The 22,775-nt window shown below is 36.9% G+C and overlaps 1 protein-coding gene across 6 annotated transcripts in view; it reads right to left on the bottom strand.

Annotated features, from left to right (window-relative positions):
• PRUNE2 (prune homolog 2 with BCH domain) overlaps positions 1–22,775 on the bottom strand; it is a 148,854-nt gene that overhangs the window by 53,298 nt on the left and 72,781 nt on the right. For all 6 annotated transcript variants that reach the window (XM_074931456.1, XM_074931451.1, XM_074931453.1 and 3 more), the window contains exons 7-8: positions 7,832–7,990; positions 292–6,850 (exon numbers count right to left, since the gene is read on the bottom strand). In XM_074931456.1, the coding sequence (XP_074787557.1) occupies positions 292–6,850; positions 7,832–7,990 (6,718 nt within the window). The remainder of the gene's footprint in view (positions 1–291; positions 6,851–7,831; positions 7,991–22,775) is intronic.

Genomic DNA, 22,775 nt, shown 5'->3' with positions numbered 1-22,775 from the left:
AAAGATTATATATTAACACTGCAATCATTCCTAAGGGACAAACAATTCAGTCTCCCATACGCTAGGCCCTGTACAAAGAACAGAAATAATGTTCCTACTTCAATGTTGAAAAGCTTTAAAACTTTCTAGAAGGGTGATGCTAGAAGTCTTCCCAAAGTACAGAGTTTTGTACATCAGGGAGACAAACAAACTACAAACTTCCCCCAAAGCCTCATCATTCAGCAGTAATACTCCAGCCACTTCCTTCTTTCTTTGTCTTATGAACGCGCTTAGGAAAGCTGGTTTTCTTACCATCAGGTGATCTTTTATCTCCACCTGGCGGTGAGTCGAGATCAGTAGTTTCTGCTTCGGATTTTCCTATCGAAATCTCAGAGGCTTCTAGAGTAACTTCAGACACAGAGAGTGAAGGTACTAATGTGTGATTTTCCTGAAGGCACTCTGTGGATGTTTTAGGCACCTGATCTTTAATGCTGCTGTCTTTGGTCATAAGGATGCCTTGTGCACCTTCCAGAGGAGTTGGCAGTGGTAATGTTTTTTTCAAAGAAACACTGTCACAAAATGTCTGCTCTAACAAGAGCTCATCCTTTGAACACTCTCTGATGCCAAAAGGTTCAGTGTCAAAAAACACACAGGATGGTGGAGTATGCACCACTGGTGATTGGTCACTGGGCATTTCCTTAAACACAGGAACATAATTTTCAATTGCATCTTCAGGTTCTTTTGCTGTGTCATCAACAAGTTGATTATCTGATTCAGATTCATGGCTTTCATTACCACCAGGCAGAAATGATTTGGGAAAGAGTATCTGCTTGTCCTGTGATTCCCCTTCTGCTGCTTCACTGCCTACTACTGCCAGTATGTTCATTCCACCACATGTGCTTGCCAGGACATTAGTCACTGATCTGTTCCCGATGTTATGTTCTATCCCTGCCTCTGATTCATCCACACATTTTTCTGATACATCTAGCTCATCACCAGTTACTGCTCTATGGTCAATATCAGAATATTTTCCAACTTCAGCCAAGGCACTAATTTCTTTTAAGCTTTGCTCTGCCCTGTCAGGTAAAGTGAAATCCACTGGAGCCAAATGTATTTGGGAGGTTGCTGTTTGAGCTGTATCGCTTGGTGTTCCTTGATGGCTTGCAGGAGTAAAACTTTCACAGAATGTGTCTTTCAGATCTAACGATGTCACTTCTAAAAATTCATTGGTAATTTCAGATAACTCAACTGAGTCGGTAACAAGTTTATTTTCAAGACTATATTCTTCCGAAATTGCAAATTCAGGAGTCTCCTGAGTATTAGAAGAGATTAGTTGATAGGATTCTTCAGTCTTTCCTTGCTCATAGTCCTGGGGGCTATCAATTTCAGACTGTGTCTCCACCTTCTGCGTTACTAGTGGACACTTTGAATCAGTATTTGCCCCTTCACTCATATGTGACCATGTGCGAATCAGCTGACTATCTTTGTCCTCAGGGTCTACCCCAATCTGAGAAGATGGGATAGACACATGCTTAGCTTCATACTTCTGGCACACGTCAGGACTGTTTGATGCCTCTGAACTATTGTCTTGATCACAGTGACTTAATATATCAGGATTTTCACCATCTGTTTTCAAAGTGACATTCTGCTCAGCATTAGTCCACAGGTCAGGTTCCACTGAAAATAGCTGGTTATTTTCTTGTGTGTTATCCTGTAAAATATCTGGGATAAGTGCTGTTTGGGGAACTAATATACTCCACCCTGGACTTGACTTCTCTGTCATTTCAGAAGATAGGTCTTCTACAGTGAAAGCACCTGGCAGGGAGTTGTGTACTTCTAATCTTTCACAGGTGTCCCGCTGTTCTTGAGGAATGAGACTTGTGTTTCCCTCACTGTCTTTTGGCAGATCCAGTACAATGATTTCTTGAACTGAAGTATTTGGCATATCTTGTTCTGCATCCGAAAAAGGATTCTGTGAAGTAAGTTGGTTTTCCTTATCTGTAGGAATCAATTGCTCTTTCAAGCCCCTTTCTTCTTTATCCAGCATAGAAGGATCAAATTGTTTGAACTGTACAGTGTTTTGATTTATTTGAGTATCAGGAATATACATAGGATGTATTAATCTTTCATTACCTTTTTCACCACAGTACAGGGGTGTAGGCTGATTTTCACCATTGTTCGCATTAGTGAAATGTGCTTCTGTTAGTTCTTCATCTTGTGAAGGTGATGCCCAGGAGTCCTTACTATTTGTTAACTGGTTTGTTGCAGAGAGACTTGAAACAGAATACTGATCTTCCAACTGCTTCTCTTCACAAGGTTGTGAATTCCACCATTCTGAACTGCTATCTGGAAAACTGAATGTTCCTTTTGTGGATTTTGGATCAGTTCTTAAATCAGCTTCCAGTGACACACTCCACCTATCTGCAGCTTTTGAAGAACACTGTTCTTTGTCACCAGTAGCAAAAGTCCATGTAGGATCTTCATTCATTTGATGCAAATACGAGTCTTCTCCGCTACCTGTGTTCTCACTGAAAACGCCCACATGAGCTTTTTTCTGAAGTGTTTCCCAGTGACCTAAATATTCAGGAGTCTCATCACGCTCCATTAGAGTCCAGTCCTCCTGCAATACTTTCCTAGCTTTAACTGTTTCAGGATTTTCTTTGAAGATGCCTACCTGGACCTCCTCTCCCACCTTAGTTTTTACATCTAAATTGTCTTCATTTGCTTCAGGACTTCTTGCATTGGATTGAGCATAATCCTCTCGAATTTCAGATGCTTTGTGCTGCTTGTTTTCAGATGTTGAATCTTCATTAATCACTTCTGGACATGCCTCTGAATTCTCTGAATCCTCATTTATGTCAGGACTTGATAAAGAAGATACAGTATCATCATCTACATGGGCATTCCAAAAATCTAAGCTTTTAGGAACTTTGTTCTGTTCAGTGTTTGTTTCAAATCCTTCACACACATTCCCAAATTCATTCCTTTTAAAAGCATCTTCAAGATTTTTATTATTTTTAATATTCCATGTATCCCTACTTCTTTTGTGATGACTGGCAACTGGAAGTTCTCCCCACACATTCACAGATGCATCACTTAAATCAGGACTTGTCCCACTTGACTGTGCATAATCATGTATTGAATCACTCCACACATTATCTTCTTCCAAATAACTTCTGATCTGTATATCCTTTGAAAGGCTACTTGTGGTGTTTGCCATTTCAAGGACTTCACTCACCTCAGGACTTGTTCCAGAAGACTGCAAATCTTCACGTGGCTGTGAATTCCAAGAAGATTGGGGAAAACTGTCATTAAGCAGTACACATGGATCTCCACAAAAATTAGTAGCAGGGTCTAAATTTTCAGGGATTTCATTATGTTCTAAATTTTCAGAGCCTTCGTTTCTCCCAGAACCTATTTCATGTGAAAATGAATTTTCTACCATGGACATATCTGTAATGTCAGGAACACTGACATATCCAGAAGCAGGACCGATCTTGAACTCATCTATGAAAGACTTTTCATAAGTCCTGTTCAGTTCAGAGCTATTTTTGAAAGATACTAACTCAGAATTAGAAATGCCTGGATAGTTTGGAACCACTTGATGTAAGCCCTCATTTGCTTCTCCCAGCACTTCTTGTGGTTCATTCATCAAATTAATTGGTGTGGCTGGGCAACCACTCTTTCCAGAGCCATTCCAGATGCCTGAGCTTTGGGGCATTTTAGAAGAAATACTTTCAGGATTATCACTACCCTTATCAGAACTTTCAGAAATAATTTCCATCTCAGGACTTGTTGCATCCTCTATCTCTGTAGTCTTCTTTTCAGCTTTTTCAGAAAGCAGCTGTGAAGTTTCACTGTAATTGTGATTTTGTGGTCTGGAGTCATCAAAAGATTCAAAATTTCTGCCTTCCTCAGAAGCACTTGAAGAAGATTCTACATTATTCTGCGACAAGTCTTTCCTCTCTGCCTGACTAATTGGATTACTTTGACTGGAAAATGACTCATTCTCTGTGACGAACGCTTCCAAATTAATACTATTCCTCATTTTTTGTGTGGAGCTGGGAACTTCTGTCATTGACCTGTTTTCTTCTGAATCTGTATTATATGAGTATTCACTGTATTCTTGCACTGGTTTATTACAAATGTCACTAATGGTCTGCTGTCCACTTGTCTCATCTGTTCTCTTATATTCTCCTTTTCCTTCCTGAGCGATGATAATGCCCTTGTCCCAGCCTTCCTCACAACCCTGCCCACTCTGTAAACTCCATGAGTTCAGCTGCTGTGCTGAATCCTGACTTGCCAGTTTTTCATCAACATCGGCAGTGTTTTGTGCTGCCTCCTCACTAAGTATCTCACTCTCTATGTCATGTATTTTCAGATCCAGACCATTCCCAGCATCTGAAGTTGGCGTAGATGTATCTGTGTCTTCTACAGGAACACTGCTCACTGTTTCTACATTTTCAGCTGCAGTCTGTCTAATATTTAATTTGTTCTGCGGAGGTGATAAGTCATTCACTGTTTGATTGTATACTGGTCTTATTCTTCTGTTTTCAGATACAGCAAAATTATTTTCACTGGTACATATCTCAGTTGGAAAACATTGATTAGTTGTTTGTTCTGAATTAAGGAAAGGTTTAGCAGAGGCAGAAAGAGCAGCAGTTTCAGCATTTCTTTCTTGCAACTGGGTGACATTATTTAGGGGAGTGTTCCAGATGTCTGTGTTTCTGGCACTTGAAAAAGGCATGCTTGTATGAGATAATGGTTCCTTATTTGCTTTCTCAAGTACTTTTGGTTCAGCCAAATTTGGGTTTTTCAGTTTATCAATAACTGTTTCTTTCTCAAAATCTTTGTCCTCATTTTCTCTTTCATCTTCCACATATGTTGGTGATACATATGAATCAGATGTTGAATAATTGGTGTCTGGTGGAGAAACAACTAAATCTTCACCTATGTTTGATGAAGTAAGTTCTGAGTGTTTATACAAGAAGGTATCCTCCCATGGCACCACCACTTCTGTTACTTCTTTCCTGATGTTTTTATCATATGTATTCCAGGTCTCTGTATTTTCAAATTGTTTTGGTCTATGTTTAGAGTCACCAAATAATTTTTTTTCCTCTGTTTGCAGCTTGGAATTATTCTGCATATTGTTGAAAACAGAATTTGTATTTTCAGATTTTCCATATTCCTCCACTGAATAATATCTTTCTTTATCCCAGGCTTCTGGGCATACCTGGATAGGTGGATTTTCAGTCTCGTCATCTGCTGTGATTTCTGAAGAATGTGATAAACTAGTTTTTGATATGACCCATTCCTCAGGAATATTCACTGATTTTTTTTCTCTGTCCAGTTTGGGCATGGTCCATACATTTTCTGAGCATCTAGCAATATCTTCTGAATCAAACTTAGACCAGACTTCATAAGAGTCTTCAGCTAGCTGACTACTTTTCCCTTCACCACTACGCCATGCATCTGACATCACAGGTGTTGGCTGACTGACCTTCCACGGGTCAGTAAAGCTCCTCAGTTCTTGCTTTGTCTCCTCTAAAGAAGCAGTTTGCAAATGTAAATGTTCACTGTTTTTCTCTTGACTCTTATGGTTCCAATTATCTTGTTTAAACTGATTATCCCACAGACCTGCTCTCATGTATTCCATTTGCTTTGGCTGTTTTTGGAGGAATACAGAATCTGAGGCTCTTCTATCCATGTGTTCTCGCAGCAGGGGACTTTCTTTACAATCTTTCCACAAGACAGGGCTCTGAAATACAGATTCCTGCTCACTTGAACTCCATGTATCAGCATTTCTGGACTCTAGGTCAAAGCCATCCCACCAACTCCCATATCTAACACGAGACTGAGAATAATCTGTGCCATCTATGTCATTAATTTTTTTAATAATATCTTGTGGGAAAAATAAAGGCTGCCCATTATCTAATGGTGAAGTTTCTACAAGACTGTTCATAGGAGTTGGTGGAATTCTTGTATCAGCAGATTTCAAGATTTCTGATGAAGAATCACCTTCAACTAAATCGATCAAACCTGTTGTTTTCTCACACACTTCTCCTGGATTCTCATAAAATTCAGTTAAATTGTGTTCCTCATTTGTTGTCATAAGTAAGTCAGTTGAATAATTTGCTCTATCATTTTCTGGCAGGTTTGCCTCATCACGTTCTTTCTGCACAGCAAGTTGTTGTCCTTCTGATGAATCACTATTAAGGAAATAGTCATCTGCTGGGGAACAATCAACAGAACGGGAAGATGACTCGGATAGAGCTGTAACCACAGGTGCTAGATCAAAACTGAAAAGATCAAAATTATCGCTATTGTCTCTAGACTGAGGTTTCTGTTCTTCAGCTATTGCTCCTTCAGGAATAGGACTATAGGAATCAAAGCCAGGCAGAAGACTGTGATGGGAAGCAGCACCTTCTGCAACAGGGCTATCATCACTAAGGAAAACAGAACTCTCCTTTGAAGACCGACTGCTTCTAATGGTAGCCAATCCACTGTCTGGACTCACAAGGTCTACATTAACATCAACGTGCGCTTGCATAGATCCATTTATATCTTGAGGATTTTCTAGAAAATTGGCAGAACTGGGCTGTGGTTCTACATCAGAACCATATAACTCCATGATACCAGAAGATCCTTGAGAAAGCGGAGCACTTCCAGCAACAGCTTCAGTAGAAGAAGTTCTACTGTTTGATACCATTTCTGGTTGCCTTCTATTTATAACTTCTTTAACTAGAAGAAAAATTTGATCACAGGTCACCAAAGAATTTTCTTGATGATAAATGAGAATTTGGTCACATCCACATTCCAGAGGATCCAGCTCCAAACAAGGATTCTGACATTCTTCTAATTCACAGCAGATCTGTTGAAAAATAGGATGTTTAAAAAGCCATTGCAATCATGGGCATAAGGGCACATATTGACTACTTCACTGTGTAATGCAGCCATACCTGTCTATTCCTCCTAATCTATTTCTTAGTCATTCTGCTGTAACAGACTTATTATGAACCTTAAATAGATGAAGTATTAATATAGAAGATCAATACAAAATATGTATTGCATAATTGGCCAGAATATTTACTTGAAATTATACCATTTGACTTTCAAGTTCACTTTTCTTTAGCAAAAGAAAATCCAAATATTTAGTTGCTGTCTTAAGAAATCTGAGTAAAATATGTAAGGGTACATGAGAAAAGTATTACTAGAATGGGATAATTAGATTTGTAAAATAAATATATTTATATTTGACCTTGAAAGCAATAGTCATTTAGCCACCTGTCCCTAAAATAAGAGGTATTTTAAAGGTTAAAACAGTTGCCAATGAGATTATTTCTTCCATCTGGGGACAAATATAGTAAAAAAAATGGACAGCACCCAGCTTTGGATATATTAACATCCTAGTAATAATTTGGCTTCATTTGAAAGCTGAAATTCTTTAGCAATAACATACATATAGGTGAGTTCTGGTCATTACCATTTACAAAGTGTTTTCTTGTCCCTCACTGCCAAAGATTCATTTGTGTATATTGCAACAAAAACCCAAGCCAAAACTAGTAAATAAAAGATCATTCTGTTTTAGCTAAATTGACAAATCTTGTCTCTTTCTGTATTTCTTGCAACCACACACTTTTTCTATTAGGCTGGTCTGAAATGATCATAAATATCACAATCTTTCATTTTGAACATAAAAATAATGCAGTCATTTCAAATAGGTACTCAGATGCTAGCCAACTGTTGCTACTTTTTGACCCTACTTAATTACTCAACACTTTGGCACATAGTACTTTAAAAAAACCATTTTTTTCAGGAGAGACATTATTTAATTCTTTTTCCAGGTACTTACTTGATTTCCTAGCTCTAAGTTTTCCGAGTATACAGCTATTTGTCGTTTTGCTTGCTTCTCATCTGACAAACAGTTGGCCAAAATGACAAGTACATCAAACCCGTATTTATCTATGAACACCTTCAGATCACCAATGAGATTCCTGTGTAACACGCAGTCCTGAAATATAGTGAGAAATTAAAGGAAATGTCAGCATCTTTGCCTTGCTCTTTCCATCCAAAACTGTGGTGAAAATAGCCAGAAACGTTACTAAGCATCAGTAACTGGCAACAGAATTCCATGCCATTTGTCAAAATAGCCACATGCTTAAAAAAAAAATAATCAAGAACCAGTCTCACAGCACAGTAATGGACTTTCATTTCTGAAGAACTCTGAAATACTAAATGTAGGTTTTGTCTTCTTGGAACTGCTACTGAAACAAAATTCTTACTTGTTCCTCCTACTGGCTTTTGCAAGGTTGCTTGAAAGTATTGGGCTACTGCTACTTCTTGAATAAAACCCCTTTTTTATTAGAAAAATGGAAATATTTAATGAAATTTGTCTATTTATTAAAATAATAGATGTTAAAATAACAGTATTGAGGTGCAAAATCAGGCACTAGGAAGGAAATTGTATGTGCTAACTTAATTTTGCAGCCCTTTATATGCATCTATACCGGGTCTGCCTGAGCCAGAATTGGTTTTCCCCTACAGCAGCTCTCACGGTGCTGTGGTTTATGCTGGGAGCTGGCAGGGTGTTGGTAGCACCCTGGTGTTGTGGCTACTGCTGGGCAGTGCTTACACAGCACCAAGGCTCCTTCCGACGTTTCCCCCCACAGCGGGATGGGGTGGGCAAGATCTTGGGCAGTGACACAACCAGGACAGCTGACCTGAACGGACCAAAGGGATATTCCAGACCATATGACGTCTGCTCAGGATAAAGCTGGGAGAAAGGAGGAAGGGGGTGGGGTCACCCTTGGTCCTCCGAGGCAACCACTACGTGTATGGGAGCCCTGCTCCTGAGAAGGGCCGACATCGCCTCTTCATGGGAAGGACAGAATAAATCTGTTTTCCCTTTTTTTTTCGCTTCTGCACACGGAACTTTGCTTCACTTTGTTTATATTAAAACAGCTTTTGTTTTACCCACAAGGGTTGGTCTATCTTATTTTCTTTCCCCTCTTTGCCCTGTTGAGAAAAAAAGGGGAAACGGAGCAAAGTGATAGAGTGACTTGGTGGGTACCTGGCATTTAGCCAAAGTCAAACCACCACAGTATCCATTATGATGTTACATGATTGCGTACAGTTTTACCATGGATTATTCCTTTAGATTCCTTTACTCCTGCTCTTTGAATTCTGTGCACATCTTCAAAACAATAACCCTCCCAAATAAGGACAGAGGCAACCTAATTTTAAGATCATACTGTGTCCAAAAAATGCTTATTTTCACACACACCCAACACCAAATACACAGGAGGTAAAGACTGTGTTTGTCACTCCTATTCTCACCGATAGAGTGTTGAATTATTTAGATTTTGCAACATAAACCATACATCCCTCTTTTTCTCACCTGGGGATAATGATGCACAAAGTATAAATGTCTCTCTTCAGTTCTCAGTTCTGATAACTTCTAGTGAACAAAGTCTTAGAAATTTTGTTTTCTCCTTTATGTTCCTGCTATTTGTATTTGAGATATTTTCCTGTCATCTTCTGATGCTGCCAAGCTACACTGGCCCTGAATAAACAGCAGTTCATCATGAACACAACTGTATATGCAGATTGACATGTTATTCCCCTGCATCTGTCTCCTACCTAATAAATTAGTTTTGTTTACATATATAAATACTATTTATTAATCTACTCAAATGTGTCCACAAAATGCATCTCCCTCCCTGTAAGTTAAACAAAATATTCTGTTTGTCAAATGCTTTGGAAGTAGATTATTTTCCCAGATTAGAAATGACGTTCTACTTGGATGTTCACATAGCACCTAAGTTTTATGTGAAATTCACACAGATTTAGTGCACAAACAGAAGTCAACTGTCAGTTTACTGGTGGACATGCAGATATGAAATCCAAACAGGGTGTTAAGATGAGGAATTATATTATGGCAAATAAGGTTTGAATGTCCAAACCAGTAACATTTTTCTGAATACTCAAGTATTGGGTATATTAGAAAAAGGTATCAAAATGTGCTTAAGCACTGAGAAGCTACTTCAGTTATTCCATTCCTAACTGCAGTTGGAATAATTAAAATTTATTAGACTAAAAAAATTTGAACTAGAGCAGATTTAAAACCATCTGAAAAGCCCTGGTAACTCCTTATCTCAGTTACACACTAACAGACAATTCAGGAAGATTGGGACTTCACAGGGAAGGACATAGAACAATCAAGAATCTAGTCTGCAAGATGTTTTCATGGTTGTACACATGGTAAATAAATGTTCTTTCTAAAAGTCCAGTCTTCAAGCCTTCAATCTTCTATATTGCTTGTATCAACTGAAAATACAATCAGAAATTTTTTGTTAAAATATCGTGACTGAACTGAAAGCTTCACAAAAGTGACATTGAGTTAGTATCTGCAATCATCTCAGCCCACATTTGGCACTCGCAAAGTGGTAAAATCCTGCTTTCTGTAGTATTTTGACAGAGGAACCTCTTAACCTGCCTACATGGCAAAGAAAAACTCCCCTGCCACAGCCATGGCCAACTGGAGAGTCAGAATGTGCATGCTGGGCAATCTGAGGTGTATTTCTAGAGTTTAAGGCCAAGGACCACTAGGACATCATAGAACAAGCCTATGAACAGAATAGAACAAGATACAGTATTTGCATGGTAGCAGCTATTTGTTGGTGGGAATAGTTACCATAGTAAGGCTATAGCACCAAACTCCATACAATGAAAGTTAAGTTTTACCAGTCAGAGCAGGAACTAAAGGTGTAAATGGCCATGGTAAAGTCCCTGAAAATGATAAAATCTGAATCTGACTTGTGTCCTGTTTTTTGCTAAATTATCTCATATGATTAAGAGCCACAATGAGGAATTGCTATAGCAGCAAGTGATCCAGTAGACTGCTGCTGTAAGCAGGGAAGTTTCCAAGTATGTATCCCTGGTGGAGCAACTGGACTGGACAGCTTCACATTGGGCCACATTAATATAAACAATAATGGATCTGTACTATCTATTTAATTACCTAATTCAGCTACTTGAGGTTCTCTGAATTTCTTCCATGCTTTCAAACCTACTGTTATTCAGAGTGTGTATTTTCTCAATGTTCTCAGCATGCTGATGACTGAGAGAAACAAAGATAATTCTGAGCAGGATACCCATCCCTCTCCATTGGGTACAAGCTGCTGAAGGAGATCATTTATGCACTACACGTCTTTTTCTCTGTGCTTCACATCCAGCTTGGCCTTTGCGCTGTGTTGTGTCATACATATTCCTTGGGCGCAGAATAAACTTGGCCAGCTAACTCAACCAGAGAAGCCTGCCAGCAGATTCTACCTGGTACTAGCAATTATATCAGCAGTGCATTCTTGCCTTTGTCTAAAAGTGCAGCAACAAGTTCTCATATGAATATCCTTTCTGTTTCACAGTAGAAATGAGGAATGAAGTTGTAAGAAAATCCTACAATAGCAAAAATGACCAAGAAGTGGAAATCTCTTCTGTGAACTGGGTGTCTCCAGCGTGGTGTGTGTGCATTAGAGGCTTATTCAATGCTACACCTCTCAGGGCTCCTCCACCTCACCCCTCCACCACCTAAAGAGATGTAGAATTATGTATAGTGTTTTCTCCTTACAATGTTAGCTCTAATAAACAGCATTTTAAGAGATATGTCACAGTTTGCATGCTTTTCTTACTGGTCCATCATAATGGACCAGCACCACCTGGTGCAAAATATTATCAACTGATGAAAGACTGCTCAGAGCAACATGGGAATGGGTTTAGGTGTGCCAGCACCATACACCACATTGGAAGAAAACATCTTTAAAAAAAACATGCAAATTAGTTGAGAATTTAAAAGAGCAAGAGGGCAAGAGATGTTTTACTGTCACATCCAATCAACAATAATACTGAGGAAGTCATTAAGGCATGCCAGAACACAGTCCAAATCAAGCAAAATTATGTTGATCATATCCCATTTATTACTTTAATCCATAGCCTGTCAATGAGAAAATCTACTGACAGAAAGTCATTATTCAGTAAAGGTATAAAATCCAAGACCCTATTCATTCTGTGGCATGAGGAATAAAATACAAGCTTCTCACACCACTATTATTAAGGAACATGACAACAGAAGTTACTCAACTTTCCCATAAACAGTCATTTTAATAATCAACAACAAATGTTTCTTGTAAGTTGTTAGTTTACTAAGTGTATCCAGAAATTAAACACAGAGCAAACAGACCTTGTTAAAAGAATAGGCCAAAGAGTAAATTTGCTGGAAAATGCTGTTGACTAAGCTATTGAATAAAAGTAAGATCAGATTACATCTCTTACAGCATCATGACTCTACCACATCAATTTTTTTTGTTGACTGGACTATTAATCAAAACATAAAATCAGTTATTAATTTTAAAATAATCAAAGGTAATTTTAATCACATTAATAAATATTAAGTAATAATTTTCCCTAAAACTTAGTTTAATTCCATCCCTCTTCCCAAACATCCATAAAGTTCACTTGTTTAAACTAATACGAACAACACAGTTCAGACTCCCTTCACAAGCATTCAAACATTCAAATAAATAGACAGTTGCAAACAAGAAACTCTTATAAATTACCAAAGACTATGTATTGAGAGACATGGTAGACATATGGACTCTTCCACAAATTTGCTAACCTAAGTAAACAACCAGAATGCTGCATGTACTGTAAATGCTAACAGAAAATAAAACATTTATTTCAGAAATGAAAAAATGCTAATCATTTCAACAGTTAAACTACTACATCCCAAATTAATTACAAGCACTGTAAAATATGCTGTTGGTGAATTAGTATAGTAGGAAATACAGTGACATACAGTCAAACCATGACAAAGGTCAGTCAGCTATCCATTCTTATACTACTTTTCCCTACTTTATTAGTGTGTACTGGCTTAAATATTAATTAATATTTCCATAGTGTACAGCAGCTAAACAGCATATGTAAAGATTATCAGTTGTGGTAATGCCCTCTAAGTAACCTATAACGAAAAAAATGGATTGTCAGTATACTTGAAATGTAATATACTTGAAATAAATATAATCTCGTAGTAAATGGATACTGGAGGAATTTAGTGTTTTAGCATTGTTTTGTCTAATACATATAAATAGTTTATACAATGCTACTACAGAACATTCTGAAATGACAAATTTTTTTATCATCCAGGTAAAAAGAATAAGCAAGTTTAAGAAATCAACAGATTTTTGAAGGATTTTTGAATGTGACCTGTTCAGTTACTACGTATTTCAGTTATTATGTATTTCTATTGAGAAATACCATTTTATGTAGGCTGTATATTGTTGAGAAACTTTTTTCTCTGTAGCTCAGTTTTCTTATAGGGAATCTTTTTTTAAAAACTGGATAGATAACATGGCTACAAACATGGATGTTCCTTCTAAAGAAGCAAAATCTCCAAGAAATATCCAAAGAGAATTTGTAACTTCTCTATCTCTAGCAACACTTTCTGATTCATGAAGCCAACAGCCAATTACCCAAGTGATCACTGCAAATGTACATTATACACACTCCTGATTCTTCTAAGCTAACTGTGTCAATATTAACCTGACCAAATTAAGAATAAACTGTCTCTTTTGTTCTTCACACTCCTCACATGGAGAGCACAATATGGCTTTTGTCAGAGGTGCTCCATCATTTCGGCTCAAGGAAACTGTCAGTACAGTTTGGGATTCGTTATTCATGGGCAGATACCCTGATGGGTCTAATGAAGCCTTTCTGCTGACAACTCATTTGCTAAAAATACCCAACCATCACAAAATAAAAATGAGGAATATCACTGTATCCCATTACAATTTTCACAACCAAAGCAATTAGTACAATACAGAAGTTGATACATACTGCTTCACACTGTATTCTCTTAATATTTCATGGTCAGTACTTCTGCATTCAGTTTATTTCTATGTGATCACTGATAAAACTTTATGACATACTTAAATTGCAATATAATAGGGTAAACACCAATGTTATAGCACACACGCAGAGCTAACAGTCTGTGTGCCATTTGTTGTAAATCCAGCTAATTACTAGAAGCCCCCCTTCTTTAAAAAAAATAAAAGACAGAAAAGCAGAAAAAGACTAAATTTTTTAGAAAAGTTTTCAGGTAAGGTCACTAAAAATGGGAAAAAAAAGTATAAATAGTACAGTGTTTACAAGACTCCAGAAACACAAACAAATATATTCACTGTTTTTCTTTTTTGTATCATCAGCACTGGTGAAAATGCTCTAAATAAAATTCACTATCTTTTCTGTTAGGAAAGATTGCATTTTTCTGTTGTGCATGTCAATCTACTAAATAATAGCTCTGATGTACCACTACTTATCAGACTTCTGAAAAGAAAAAAAAAAAAAAAGGTAGCTAATTGTGATTTCTCTGTGTTGCTGTCTAAAGTTTCCACAGAAAAACAGGAATTAGGTCCTAAACTGAAAAGCAAGAGAATGGGCATCTGGGAGCTTGTGCTACCCTGCTCTATGGAGAACACAGTCACGCCTTAGGTTTAGCTTTAGGCATCCTGAGTTTAACTTACCAAGAAATTTAAACAGGAGACTCTATAGCATTATGAAATAATGCATAAAGAATAAAGTGATGAATGGCTGTTTAGCACTGATCCCACTCTCGTAACTATAGGCGATGACTATGTTTTATAGTCATTTTCATTAAAAGCAGAAGAAAGAAGGATAAATCTATAATAAAAAAGATTATCACACTGCATTCAATTAAAGTGCGTTTAGCCAACTTCACACTGGAAACAGTGTCTTTTCTGCAGCACTGGTACATTTTATGATAGTGTGTCTTAATAAGGATCCACTCTTTATGAATAGAGATTACAGCTGAACAAGTTTTACTTGAGCTTGATTCAAGTTCAAATTCTGTGTATTCAAATTCAGGCTTGTCCATTTTAATCTGGGTTTAACTAGAATTTATAAAGATCTCCATGTTTTATACGTATTTAGCACTGCACGCTATTTCCAGGAAAGACTGGAAAGTCTCAATTCATTCATAAACTTTGGGGTTTTTAAAGTTGCCCAGCTAAACAGACAAACTTAAGTTCCATTATTCCACATTTTCAGAGCTATCTGACACAATTTTTAATTTAGCAGCTGGGGTACAGCATCTCCATGTATCTTAAGAGACATTATGATATCCATGTAACATAAGGATATCATAGGGGCCCATTTGGATTAGAACATTCTTCCTCTGGCTAGAATACCTGCCTCCAGCGGCCATCACTGCCACCTACCTGAAGGAACATAAATTCTTACCATAAGCAAGGCAGCCTCCCCTGACTGCTGAGGTGTACAAAAATGCTCCCTTGTGTCAGTGGGGTCTGTGCATATATACTCAAAGAATGTAATAAATCAGAAGGGCTGGAGATTAAGTCCTATTAAGATGCTGTCGCTACTGCATGAGATATACATTAAGCACGTAGCCTAGAAACATAAACAAACAAAGGTAATGGTGTGCATATTGTTGTGGTTGCAGTGGAACAACATGAAAATATTAGATGGTTGTGGCCACAAAATCTACAAGAAAAAAAGTTTTGTAGAAGAAATCAAAGAACCCATCTAGTCTAGTGACATAAAGGTGAAAGTGCCTATTTATTTCCATCTTCAAGGGAAGAAATTCAAAGCACTGTTCATTTGTCTCATTGGTAATGGATGTTTTCTGTAATAAGAAAATCTGCCTGATAAAGCTGCCATTTTTCAGCATTTGTGGCAGTTGAACGATAAGTAGTTTGGTACTGTTAAAACCACAAAATGAAGCAAAACATAGATGTGATTTTCAAGTTCAAAGGCTTAGATGCCACCTCCTTTTTCAAGTGTGTCTTTAAAACTCTGCCTCTGTAAAATAATTAAAGGAACAAACTAGAAAATTTGCAACACTAATAGTACAACTTTTGCTCTAAGCAGGGAACTACAGGGAAAGGTACTTGCACTATGTTAAAATGTACTCCCTTGAGGTTATTTTAAAGGGTGAAGTACATATGTACATATTTTTCTGGAGTGAACCGCATGGAGGGAAAAGTCTCTTGAAACCACAGGCACGAGTATTTAAAGCCTACAAGTAAAAGAATCCAGGGACCTGCTTATGTACCACATTTATAAGCAAATATCACTTGTACAAAATATTCACAAAATATTTACAAAATGAAAAGGAAAAAACTCCATACTAAACTACAGAACAGTATATATAATCTAGTATATTGTTTACCTCAGAAATTTAGAGGAGAAAAAGAAACACTATTTTCATGTCTTACTAATCAACAGGCCATGTGGACATAGCAAATGACACACTTTTTTATTCTCCTTCGTATTATTCTGCTTTCTGATCCTAGGTTAAGAACTACCATCTGATTGTTCCATTGCTTGTAAATTAATTTAAAAATACTGAAAAAGACAGAACCTACCACTTCAGTTACAAGGTTCATTTAATCACATACAATATTTGATTTCACTGTTGACTGATTAGCAAGTGGTAACAAGCAAAAGGCTGACTTGCCAGAGTGATGAATTAAAACATAAAAAGCATCACAACCATATATATACTGACCAGGAGCTGTCTGTTTTAGCCAGCTAAATCTCAGGTGTAAGTTTATGTGTAATAATTCATACTTTACAAAATAATTCCCATGCAAACATGGTAACGCAAAAACACATTTCTGGCTGTCAAGAAAATTTCTGGCAAAATTAATCAACCATTCATCCATTCAGGCTCTTTGCATACCCTTTTGTCAAAGAGGGAATACTAAGAGATTTCTTTCCTCTTCCACGCACTCATTGCAATGGTTTGTAGAATCCATCAAGCCTGAGTTGATTTATTGAACTGTCTCTTAGCTCAGCAGTATAACTATAGCAAATGAACTGGTAACTTCTCAAAAAACAGCAGTGATTCAACAATATCTGGTTTATTTAATTCCTTCTAACTTCAGATTAGCAATTTCTTAAAGGCACTGACTTGCATTCTTTACAAGTTCTATCTGCAATTTTATGCCTGCATGCTTTGTTTCCATTCAGTTTTTGTTTGGTTTTGTTTTGGTTTTTTTTATATTTTGACATTTAACAAAGGCAGTTTTGGTTTACAACTGATGCTAGAAACTACCTAAAACTTCATAATCTTCACACTAGCTAGTATGCTCCTATTGCTAGTCAACAGAGCTTTCACAGTTAAAATACAATACTGCCATGTATTTTTATGAGACATCTTATTCGTTATGCTATGAATACTGAAAAATAATTACAATTAAAGTCCCCACCTATTTCTTTAATTACATAGGCAATTTTGCATGCATATTCAACTATTTTTGTATTTAGCTAATCCCATCACTAGTAATGAGAATTGTTATAAAAAGTAGTTAAGGCACAAAACCCAGAGATATGCCAAGCCATTTGAAACACTGTTTAAACGTAGATTTTATTGCTAAGCATCGTCCATTGAACCCCATGGAGCACATTTATCACTCACCAGCTTTGCATTTTTCTTCATAAAGATATATGACCTTTGCCTATTAGATTTCATTAGCAGGGCACCATACAAAGCTCCTCTGCAGATGACAGGATAGAAAGCTAAACAACCTCGCCTGAAGGATTTGTGAGAACAAGCCCATCTTCAATCTTTGTCCCTGGGAGGCACTTCTAACACCTGCCAACCACAGCACTATCATCAGAAAAACATTTAGAGATTTATCTTCAGGCTGGTGATTATAAGAGATAATTTGTTTGGAGTATGGATAAAGTTGGTCTAGCATAAACAAACTACAAGCTCAAATTATAAGACGAACCTCATTAACTATTGATTTAACCACTGCAAATCCATGAACAAATGTTGTATCAAAATGTTAATTCTTCCTGAAGATATAATCAAGGAAAAGAACAAAACGCCAAGGCAGGATTGTGAGCTGTTATGCGCACGTTTAATGCTTGCAGCTTAAATTGGAAATGGAGGCTTGCTTCATCGTAACAATGACAGCAGTATACAATTGTCATTTTCCCACAAACATGTAGTTTTATCTAGCAAAAAATGCTATATCTCTTTAGCTGCTGTCACTATACAGGGATGAAACAGTGCTTTCTCTCCTACTTCAGGAAGGTTTGTTTCATCTGGAGACAAGGTAACTAGATGTACCATTAAAAACACTTTCAATAGCAAGAAGCTAGCAATATTGTAAATGGATACCATCACAGGCAAACGGTCTGAAAAATTAATATATGCATTTATGTCTTCTGTATTGTACATATCACACATATCCTCTGTGTCTGTAACAGGAAATAACTTTCTCCTCATCTTTGAAAATTATTTTCACTCAAGCTAATAAATCATTAGTCTTCAGCCAAAAGCATATTTAGAAATAATGCAGCTGAGTTAGTCCTAAAGGCTTTTTTTTTTTTTTTTTTTTTTTTTTAATACAATGGCAGCCAACCCTGTCCCCTCTTTGGTAAACGAGAGAAAAAGGCTGCCAGACTTCCTGTTGCAGCCCAAAGAGAGCAGCCAGCAAACATGTCCACCTGATGTTGTTGGGATGTGGCCTAGCAGACTTCCACTGCATTGTATCTCCACCAGCACCCATGTTCCTTAACACCACCATGCTGACGGGGAAAACTCACTGATGTATAGGAAGTAGAAGAAAACCTGCGGTTCTTCCTCCAGTGTTGCACTGTGAACAAATCATCCAGTGTGACTTGTACTTAATAACAAAATAGTAATGTTTTTAATGATAATATAAATAGTAAAAACGCAAAAAACTTGCGGCTAAATTGGTCAAATGAAGGAGAAGAAACTTTGGAAATATTTTGTGGGACAACATTATCTCTCAGTATTAATTCCTTCTAAAAAGGAATGGTATTTAATGTGAAATGATTAGTTCATCATTGAAAAAAAACCAAAAACCAAACCCCTGAGAAAATCTGCTGGGGAATACTGTCTTTCAATCTGAGTGTTTCTCACACAGCAATGCAGCCATGCAGATGCGCTCAGAGTCTTCCATTTTCTGGTTCAATTACCAAAATTTTTTTAGTCCCTTAAATTTATAATCCCTTAAATATCTTTAAAGATGTTTTCCTTTAAATATCTTTAAGTTCTTTAAAGGTTAAATGGCAATTTTAAATTCCAACCTTATTTTTTTTTCCTGTCACATTTAGTTTGCTAATTTATGTAAGCGTCTCACTACAGGAATAAACCACAGTCACTTAATCGTAAAAGCTATTTTACTCTATTTACGTAGATGGGCAAATGATGTTGCAAGATAATTGATCTAAAGATTAAAAAAAATGGACCACTCTTATCCATACAGGCCCTTCAGGCATCCAGATTTGTGCAGAATCCAAGCCTCTTTTCCCCATTAAAAATCCTGCTTTGAAAATGTTCAGCTGATATTAAATCAGAAGAACCATTTGCACAGAATTCAGATCACTTTTAATATGTTCTATGTTTAAATTCTATAACAATATTTATACTGTTTATATTTATAGCTATTTATATTTTTAATGTGTTAGTTTTAGATTGTTTCATCAAATTTTAGTAATTTGTGAAGCTTTGTTTCATCTAGCTACCTCTTTTTCTGCCTTTCTAAAGAAGCTGTTCCTCTGTTGGGCTTTTGATTGTAAACCTTTTTCTTTTTTCCCAAAAAATGTACTTCATTCATTCTCTTGACTCAAAAATGTTATTTTGTCCTACAAGTGTTATTCCTCCAGTGATGCAAATTCCTGCCTTACATTACCTGTCATGAACTCTCTGTTCCTGTTTCCAATTTCTTACTTTCCTTCCTATTGTATAACTGAATTCTTAACAAGAACCACTGATGCCACTTTAGCTTTTTTATATTTTTTCCTATTGCCCCAAATGTCTCTAAATGTAAATACAGTTTCCTGTTGAGGCAAAACGCTCTCTGATTGTACCTCAGTCTTTATGATACTTCTCTCTTTTTGTTCACAATTAACGTTTTTCTTGCAGCAGCAAGCACAGATCCATGGCTTTGAAATGCTCCACTCTAACCCAGGTCTCTGTGTATTAAAAAATACAAATAGTAACTATTACCTTTAGGTGTTCATTCTGTAGGCCTGAACGAATAGGCCAATTCAGAATCACACAAACTAGAAGTTAATGGAAAACCTCTTGCTTCAAAAAAGATTTTGCACATATCCCTAACATACATGTAAGTATTCTCCCAATCAGTTCCCTACCCAGACAATATTCACACTATCAGGCACTCAAGCAAAACACCCTTCAAGGAAGTAAAAGTTCTCTTCTAAGCATGTAAAATTTTAGAAATGTATTTTGAATTATTTTGATTAAATCAGTTTTGCACTGTATACTAAACCAATGGCAGCTTGCTTGGCCATCCATGCTGCCTTGTCAATACCGAGTAACCCTCATCTGGAATACAACTGGAAACAAAAGAGTAATTAAGCTGAGGAAGCTGAACATCTTCATCCAATACACATAAACAAATAGCAATCAATGTGTTTTCACTGAAACTGGCTTTAGCCTCATCTGAACTGAGTGTTTCTGAACAGGAACCAGGAACTGGACAAAGATGATAAAATACTGTACACTGAACTTCGCCATCAAAAAAATCCCAGTCTTCTTATAAGTAAGAGTAGCGATTCAGTTTCTTGTAATTCACTTCAGTTTTCCTAAGGATTCTTCTAATAAGCACTTACAGTTATGCAAGCAAAATGCCTTTAGCAACTCATTTGTTAAACAGTCAGTCCCTTCAGAAGAGATAAAAGGAGTCATTACTAACACAAGCAAAAACACGATTAAACAAAGTTCTTTGCAGATGCCTGTCAGGGGACACACACTTGGTTACACTGGGCCAAAGTTCAGCTGTGGCACCCTTGTCTCTCTGTTTTACATTTTCAGTAGCTAAGACAGCATCTTTTACCACTGAGATGCTTCAAGTTTCTGACAATACAATACAAGCTGTGTGTAAGGCAGATGTTGGATGACAACTGGCAGGATTGACTTCTCCAGCCTATGTGCTTTATTCAGGTTGTATGCTTCAGAAAGTTGTGCTTTGCTCTCTCTCTAGACAAGTAAAAGTGAAAAATGACATGCAAAGAAAGACAGCACCCTGAATCCAACTTGGGAGTTAACTGCTCTGAGGCACAGGACCACTGCTCTGCTGACACTGTCATGTAAATCTAGTTTAACAACCCATGGCCCTCAGAGCCCAAAGCAGCTGGAATACATTTAATACAGCTCTAATTCTACTTGACACTTACATGGAATTCTCAATGTTTTAAAATAATTATGACTAAGAGTGTGTAAAAATAAAAAAAATTTTTTTTTTTTACTAAAGCACTGTACAACAAAAAAAATGCTCTACGTTTTAACATTACAGAAAGAGTGGCACGCAAGATCATTATTTTCCAACATGCTCAGCAGTCAGGTCAACAAGTTTTCAAAAACTTCTGTTGGTGCTAATGATGTTGGGTCGGTACTGCCTCTGCAGCTTAACACAAGTTTAAAATGGGCTTTACCAACTGTTGGCAATTCTACACTGTGCACTACTGACTCCAGTTAGCATAACTGACTCTCCTCATGCCATTACAGTTTTCTTCCAAGTACTTAAATCTTGAACCAAGCATAAGTCAGGTAAATTGTGTAGTAAAACTGTAATAAAGTAAATAAATATATTTAAATATAAACTCAATAAATAACAAAAAAACCCCCAAATAAATATATAGCAAGTTAACAACATATTTTGAGTTTGCCACAGGCATTCCATGCATAGCTGTAATGACATAAAAACCATTTGTTTATCCCCTGCTTCATGAATTCAGTTGTGCGTTGCCACTGAAGCATGTTCCTAACACTGTAAGGAAAGAAACAAGTACTTCTCAGAATTGTCAAAATAAAATTTCATCTAACAAAGCAAGCAGCTCATTTACTAAATTTTGTACTGCTACCCATTGACTTCACTATAGCCTGTTGATAATTTGAGGTTTCAAAACTAAAGTTTTGAATACAGTTCTTTAGATGCTGAATTTGTGTTGTCTGAATACTGAGGCAAGCAAAGATAGGGTAATAGGCTGGTCAAACTGCTAATACACTTACAGATAAAATATGCTGAAAATATATTCAAGTCTTATCACATTTATGGAACTCAAGTAATTTATGGAAGTAAAAAATATGTATATGAACACCTAACTAGGCCTGTAGTTAAGCTTCCTATCCTGCTGGCTCATTTTTAGAATGCTCTCACTTCAACCTCTGTGAAACTGATGTTTTTAAATTCAGGGCCTCATTTATCTTCTAAAAATATTATTAAAAATGTAAGTATGTAAATGAGAAAGCTGGGGCTCTAAATAGCATCCAGTCTTCTTTCAAGCCATGAAAAAATCCATACGGAATGACACAAGGGCTTTACCTCCACTACACTGTGCATTGCAAAACCATCTATTGCTGAGTGCTGAAGACAAGCATATAGTGGAATGCATAAGAGATTAATACAACCATGCAGTAGCCGGTAAGTAGTAAAGGCTCTTTTATCAAATTCCATGTTAAATGGTGCAACTACTATATTACTCATTTTAGCCTCTTGCAACTCTGTTAAGGCAACGCCAGAATAAGCAGTGGTGTAAGAGATCTGCATCTCTTGATGAAAATACTTCTATTATAATACTTAGCAAAAAGAAAATTTTAAACCCCAAATATGCAAAAGAAAATAAGACAGATTGTTCCAGAGCTAGAAGGACAAAAAGGCCCTGACTTACCCTCTCTACACTAAAGCACAAACCTTTCTCTGTTT

Source organism: Athene noctua, chromosome Z (assembly GCF_965140245.1).
Source record: "Athene noctua chromosome Z, bAthNoc1.hap1.1, whole genome shotgun sequence".
Classification (NCBI taxonomy): domain Eukaryota; kingdom Metazoa; phylum Chordata; class Aves; order Strigiformes; family Strigidae; genus Athene; species Athene noctua.
This window is presented reverse-complemented; position numbering and strand designations above follow the sequence as displayed.